Consider the following 7,097-nt stretch of genomic DNA (forward strand, 5'->3'; position numbering starts at 1 on the left):
GGTCAACGTAGAGACAGCATGTTAGCAAAGCTACGGCAGACATGCAAAAATCCACCCAGACACCAGAAGGGCGGCGCTAGCGGTCACACCTTGTCGTGAACCGTCATGCAGCTGGCGGCATCCTTCTGCAGGATCTCCGTCACGCCATTGGCCAGACGCTCGTACTTCAGCTTGGGCTCCTCTTCGCTCTCCTCCTCCTGGAAGACACCCATGGGACAGATAGGCTCATTACCAGTGTGACCTAGGAGAACAAGTTGAGCATGGCCCAGTCCTGTTCTCCTGACACATTCAGCATCATATGTTGCGCTTCATTTTTTTGGGAGATTCTAATTAACACGGCTTGATTGAGGCTTTGATTAAATATTGATCTGACTTTCACTGCTATAGTCATGGTTCAATATGTACTGCTGGAGGTATTAATGCAAAAATATCATTTATACTGTATTTACATAAGTTCCACGGTACCAATATCCATCCATCCATTGATCAACTACTTAAAATCTTATTTTAGCCATGGAATGTCAAACGCGATTCACCCATATCTGAAAGTGTGTGTTTTAAATTCTGGATTCACTGTTTTACCCTATATGACCCAACCCGCAATCAGTGTATGTATGTATTTTCCCAATATATAAATTAAATAAGATGTGAATTACCTGTTTAAATATCATGGATGTACAGCTATGAAATATGTTTTCATCACACTGACATTGGTGTCGCGGTGAAAGTACATACATTTCCTTGGTAGTTGTGTTATGAAATGTAAAATCTTTCTGACCATACATAAGACAAAAGCAGAGAAGCATTGAGACTGGAAACAGGCAAAACACAGGCCAGTTAGTCCTTTCCGGGGGGGGTGGGGGGGGCTCACAGCTTCAGCCAAGTACCATCCACACCTTCATCTTTATTTCTATCCCAAATCTGCCCCCTCTTGTTTCACCTGATCCCATACCTCACTGGAAGCTTTACTCTACTCTGATCAAATCCACTCTGAGGTCCAATACATCCCCTGCCTATATAAACACCCTTCCATTATCCTGGCTCCTGATCCATACCGCGACCCTTTAATATTACTTATTGACTCCGGCTAATCGTACATGACTCACTGTGCTGTTGACAGGGCGCTCCACACCATAAGATTTCCCCAGTATTAAAAGCACAGGGCCGACCTCGCGCTTAAGTGCCACAATCCTGCCTGCTTATCCAGGGATGCAGAGTTATCTCCGAGGTGCTTCAGTAAAACAAAGGTAGCCGAAATCAGAACCAGTATGAAACACCACGGGGGGAAAAAAAAGGGTTTCATTTTCAAAAGCATTTTCTCTGCTCTCACCCAACTCCATGTCTATTTCCTGTTTCTGCCAGACATGAAATTTCTAATGCCTGGACATTTGTCATGGTCTACAAAGCCATTACTGGACAAGGGAGGGAGAAAAGAGAGGAGGAAAAAAAAAGTTTCCTGTCTCGAAAATAACTATTTATCTAAACTTTTGCATTCTCTTCATTTTACAGCTTTCCATCTGCTCAACGAGTGGATAAGTGTAATTTCCTATTTTTAAATAGAGCCTGGGGGCAAACTGTCTTTTTTTTTTACTTCTCTTCCCTTAACTAGGGTGACAGACACACATCATTCCCAGCAAGCCCAACTGTAAGCTGAAGTAGAGAGAGAACCAAAGCAAACAAACAAAGCAGAACTGTTCTGTCTGTCTGTCTATCCATCTATCTATCCATCTTTCGCGTTAAGGCTGTTTTCATTCAAAATACAGCCCGCATTGCTGTAAAACTAAGCTAATCAGCCCCACATCATTTCCACATTTACCAGAATGTTTTCATCCAACGGAAGTGACCATAAATGCTGATGTTTGTGAGAGATGACAGTAAAACGTGACCAGTTTAAATTCCAGATGCTCCTTCACTTGAGGAATGGAAACATTCTGAACAGTAGCTCCAGAACCACACATCATGGTCAGGTTCCTCTGTACTGATAGGACTTTAATGAAATCTGCACCCGATTTAACAAATGATTTCTGCTTACGCTTGAAAACTGTTAGCTTATCTGCAGTTGCATTCAGATTTAATACGCAGACACTTTCATCTAAACAAATAAAAAACAGGTTCAGCCAGTCACTGGACCAATGGAAAGGGTAAGGCCCTTGCTTAGGGACCCAAAGTCAAGCCTGGGATTTGAAGAAGCAACTTTCTGGTCACAGGAGCAAAGTGCTAACACACTCATACACCCTCCCCCATCCCCCACAAATGCATTCTCTAAATATATTGTCAGATATAACTCAAACCTATAGCATTTTTTGGCAATTATGACTAATCTGAATATCCTTACAAAGTTTAAAATGGACACACAACTCATTTTATACTGGCACAGTGGAGGACTGAGTGACTATTCCATGCCCCTAGTTGATGAGGAGCATGTTCAAGGACATGTTCAAACAAGAGATACTTTTACCAATCCTAGACACCAAAAAAAATGAACAAGCCATCTCAAAAAAGCCAGACACACAAAAACAAAAGAGCCCCTTCAAAGTAATCGGGTTTTATGCAGATTCGCTTACAAACATAGCATATCACATGCTGCATGTCTGTGATTACACAGATACATAGTAGCACTGTGCCTTAACTAGCTGATATAATGGCAAAACAACTACTATTAAGATTAATTGCTTATAATGATTATAAAATTTTATATAATGAAACACAAATCATGCAAAATGCAAAGGATATTTTTCTCTGGGAACCTCTGTTTGAGGATGAGAATCCACTCGTTTGGTTCCGAGTGGCAATTATTACTGCAGCATGAGAAGAGATATATTGGCTGTGCTTATTATTCTGAAGTATTTCAAAGAGATTAGAGGTTCATCTGCCAAAAAAAAAATTTAAAGGGCATTTCCTTCCATAACTCAAAGCAACACACACCGAACACTGATCGTGATTCGACGAATTCCCTCGCAGGAGAGAGGAAGAGGAGACGATTCATCCCCTACAGACATCCTGCCATCATGAAGCAAACCCACAATGTTTCCACCCTGTGTCAGTGTGATGAAAACCTCCGTCACAGAGGCAATGGAATCAAAACCACGGACGCAACCGTACAGAAAAAAATAAATAAAAATAAAAACAAAGTAAACTAGGTTTGCATGGAAAAGAGAGATACTCAAACTCCAGGGCATGTGTGCAGAGGGGGTGCACTTGTGGATTTCAGAAGGGGGGGGGGGGTTTCTCAGCCACAGGCAAGATTTCATTTGAAGGAAACTTGTTTATTTATTTTGCATTGTTTTTAGGCCTGAATTTCGTTTGTTGCGCATCTTCCTGACATTCCATTCCGTGTAACACTAAAAGGAAGCTCCATCCGCTGCTGATCTGACATGTTATATTTTATTTACCACTTCATACGCACGCAGTAACAGGAGCATTCAGTGGTGCAGAACAATGTGGAGACTCTCCCAATCCCTTCCTTCCATCAGATGGGCTCATGCGTGAGGTTCCGTCGTCAAGGTGAACCAATTAGTGCATCAGACGGACCGCGGGAGCCCTGGTACGCACAGCGACCGGCTCAGAAACTGAGGAAAGCTGATGCACATTATCCTTTGAATCCAGTCACTTGTTTTAAAATATATATATAGAAATCTATGTCTTTTAGCAGCTTAGAGTGAATGATGCCGCTTTAAAAGTTGACAGTTTAAAATCAAAACTCTGAGATTATAGCCCTGGTTCAAGCCCAGCAGATGTACCAAGGGTAAAACTCAGTGAGCATAAAAAAAAGAAAAGAGATCAATAATTTAACTTAAATTTTAATAATCCTGGAAAACATTCAAACGTAGCCATCAGTGCAGTGAGGATAGGCCGGTGGCGTTTCTATGACAACTAGGCAAAACCAGAGCACATTTTTGACATATAGGAGGACAAAAAAAAATCTAAATAAATATGAGTGAAATTTTATGGATAACTGAGCAGAGTGCTGGAAACTTTAAAAATAAAAATGATAGTGTTAACTACCTTTTTGTTCCATTATAACTGGGAAACAGCAGAAAATCATCAACAAACGCGCTAAAAATCACTTTACCTCTCATTTCTAAGATCCAGTCATTAACATAAAGCGCGTCTCCGTGATTGCCAGTTCAAACACCACGCGGACAAGCCGAGCTGCGCAAACACGCGGCGCATACGTGCCGCTCACTCAGAAAACCATTGATCTTGGCGACCAAGCCGCCGTGACCTTGGATCCAGCTGCTTAACACCGAAGCGCTCGGCCGTCCCGGCAGTCCGCCACGGGATGCTGCGGCCGCCGCCGCTTCTCCCCGGAAACGGGGAGCGCGGATTCACGCGATCCGAGAGACAGCACAATGCATCATTTCAGGCCCTATACCCCGGATTAACTAGATTGGTGCGGCTCCACATCTCGGAGAAAGAAAAAAAATGGATCGATTCACGCCGCCACCATACTGAGTATGTGGAGAGGGAAAAAAAAAATGTGTTTCTCGACATAAAACAGCAATTGAACAATGCAGGACATCAGTCAATCAAAAACACAATGCATCTTCAAATTTGTGGTGTAGAAAGAACAATCGATTGTCTTATATAAATCTTATACATTCAACACCTGAGCCAACAGATGTAAAATAATAATAATAATAATAATAAATATAAATATTTGTATTGGAGATTGAGAATTGCATGGAGAAATTAAAATAGTGTTTTTAAATAATTTCCATATTTTAAACAGTGCTTTAATGTTAACCTTAATATTAAACTGCAATAAACCTGTTTCCATGTTTCTATAGTGATGATCCACATTTAGAGCTCAAAGCCACATAAAACATTTCTGTAATTCAATACAGCTTCAAAATGAATATCATCAAACAAAAATTGATCAAATTCCATAAATATGGATTATTGAAATGAGTGTATCATTCCTGTGTCTCCTGCTTTACCCATATCAGTTGCTCATGTTAAAAATTCACTTGTCCTGGGCTTCACACACCTTTAATGATGGCTTTCATAAAAACACCTTACCCTGCCCCGCATAAACTCAAAGAATGGCCCCATCTAGAGCCACCTGCCCACAGATGGATGCTCCTTTAAAGGGGGTAGAAAGGTAAACAGGGTGTCACCTCCCGTGACAGGAAGAAGAGGGACGGAATGGAATATAAACAGGCACACCTGTGACTTCATGCACGCGCAGTGAACGGACACCCGGAAGGGTCCTGCAGTGCTGCGGCAGTGCCTAGGTGACCCCCCCACCCCACTCCTGAGCGTGCCATTTAGACAGTGCGAGCGTTTCCAGGGCACATGGTGTGAGACCACTGCGATGCTGCAAATCTTTGTAAGGCATTGCCATGGAAACTGCTTTAGAAAATGTATTCCCTGCCTGTTGCTATACAATAAACAGTGACTCCTAGGGCCCAAGTCATATTACGTCAACAAACATTGAAGGAAACAAACAAACAAAAAAAAAGTTTTCACAGCAAAAAATCATTATGAAACATTGTATAAAAAACTTCATTCATGCACAATAAAAGCAACAAAACCTTTGATTCAATATTACTACAGAATAGTTTGTCAACCTGTCAATGATACCGGCGTATTTCTTTTTACCAACATAAAGGTCTAAAACTGCTCAGATAAAAATGTCAAACTCATGGGGTAAAATGATTGATTCGCACCACATTTTTTTGTAATACTGCCAAGTCCTTAAGACTCCAAGAAAGTAAATGCATGAGTACTTATAAGCCAGTAAACAATAGATTCCCAATCTGGAATATTTACTGTGGGAACAAATGCAGTGTAATGCAAAGATATCATTCCTACCTCTGACTCATCTGTGGAATCTTCACTTGTTTTCCTTCCCTAAAAAAGAACAGAAATTTACCCTTACATCTTTCAAATACAATACTTTTTAACTCATCTTTTGATTACATTTAATACACTAAAATTTGTAGACTAAGTAAAAATAACTGTACCGATATACAGTGTGTATTAATAAGCACAATTATTATTCAACGAGAATCATTAAACGAAATTAATCAATTCCTCTCGAGAAAAGACCATTTCAATATGTTTTGGTAACCTAGCAGCAACATGCTATGTTATACGGAAAGTATAAATATTACAATTTTAGCACGTATGCCTCTGAAATAGCTAGACTTTAAGAAGCGTGAGTTTCGAACCCACCAGCTCGCTTATATACCCATTCCAGCATCCATCAGTTATTACCCAAACAACCGTATAATTTATCTTTCTGGAAACCGCAACGTTCCAATGTTGTGATAGGCCTGCTAGGAGTCCTTATCGATATCCAGCTTGCATCCGCTCATGTCTATGATGCGTAAATCGGACACTTATTAAGCATTTGTCCTAAATATCACATATACTGACCTGTCACGTTATGAAAATCCCAAACAGTAGTACAAGGAGGAGATCCTCCTAGAACTGGGATCAGTACTTGAACTCGCAAACAAATAAATGATTTCGCTACCACACAGGTATTTTCAAATACTGTATTTCCCTTTTCTTCGTTATTAGGAGCATAAAACCAAATACGACCATTCATTGTAGCTAACGTAACACAACCACTAAAATTTAACACTTCATAAATATTCAGATATATCGCAAAACAAATAAAAACAAAATTCATCTGCAGTAATAAAGAAAATAGTAAGTTAAACGTTTTATCGTGTACATTGCAGCTCTGCTTTGAAAGGCTTACCTGCTCCACTGCTTCCGCCATGATTAAAGCTGAGAAGTCATGTGATAAAAACAGGAAGTACAGGCAACTGGTGAATCTGGATTTTGTAGTTTTTCTTCGGAACTAGTCATTTCCGCTATTCGGACTTCCATCCATCCATCCTTTTTCCAAACCGCTTATCCTACTGGGTCGTGGGGAGTCCGGAGCCTATCCCGGAAGCAATGGGCACGAGGCAGGGAACAACCCAGGATGGGGGGCCAGCCCATCGCAGGGCACTCTCACACACCATTCACTCGCACATGCACACCTACGGGCAATTTAGCAACTCCAATTAGCCTCAGCATGTTTTTGGACTGTGGGGGGAAACCGGAGTATATTCGGACTTGGAGAGAAGAATGTTTCT

At 40.9% G+C, this 7,097-nt stretch overlaps 1 protein-coding gene across 2 annotated transcripts in view; it reads right to left on the reverse strand.

Annotated features, from left to right (window-relative positions):
* vps41 (VPS41 subunit of HOPS complex) overlaps nucleotides 1–6,778 on the reverse strand; it is a 44,739-nt gene extending 37,961 nt beyond the window's left edge. Inside the window, exons 1-3 of one of the 2 annotated variants that reach the window (XM_049011719.1) lie at nucleotides 6,716–6,778; nucleotides 5,818–5,856; nucleotides 90–197 (exon numbers count right to left, since the gene is read on the reverse strand). In XM_049011719.1, the coding sequence (XP_048867676.1) occupies nucleotides 90–197; nucleotides 5,818–5,856; nucleotides 6,716–6,736 (168 nt within the window). In that variant the 5' untranslated portion in view covers nucleotides 6,737–6,778. Of the gene's footprint in view, nucleotides 1–89; nucleotides 198–5,817; nucleotides 5,857–6,384; nucleotides 6,671–6,715 lie in introns of those variants that run through there. The other variant, XM_049011730.1, reaches the window with a different exon arrangement.
* Nucleotides 6,779–7,097: the final 319 nt, after the last annotated feature.

The sequence above is a fragment of the Brienomyrus brachyistius genome, chromosome 1, assembly GCF_023856365.1.
Source record: "Brienomyrus brachyistius isolate T26 chromosome 1, BBRACH_0.4, whole genome shotgun sequence".
NCBI classification, from domain to species: Eukaryota; Metazoa; Chordata; class Actinopteri; order Osteoglossiformes; family Mormyridae; genus Brienomyrus; species Brienomyrus brachyistius.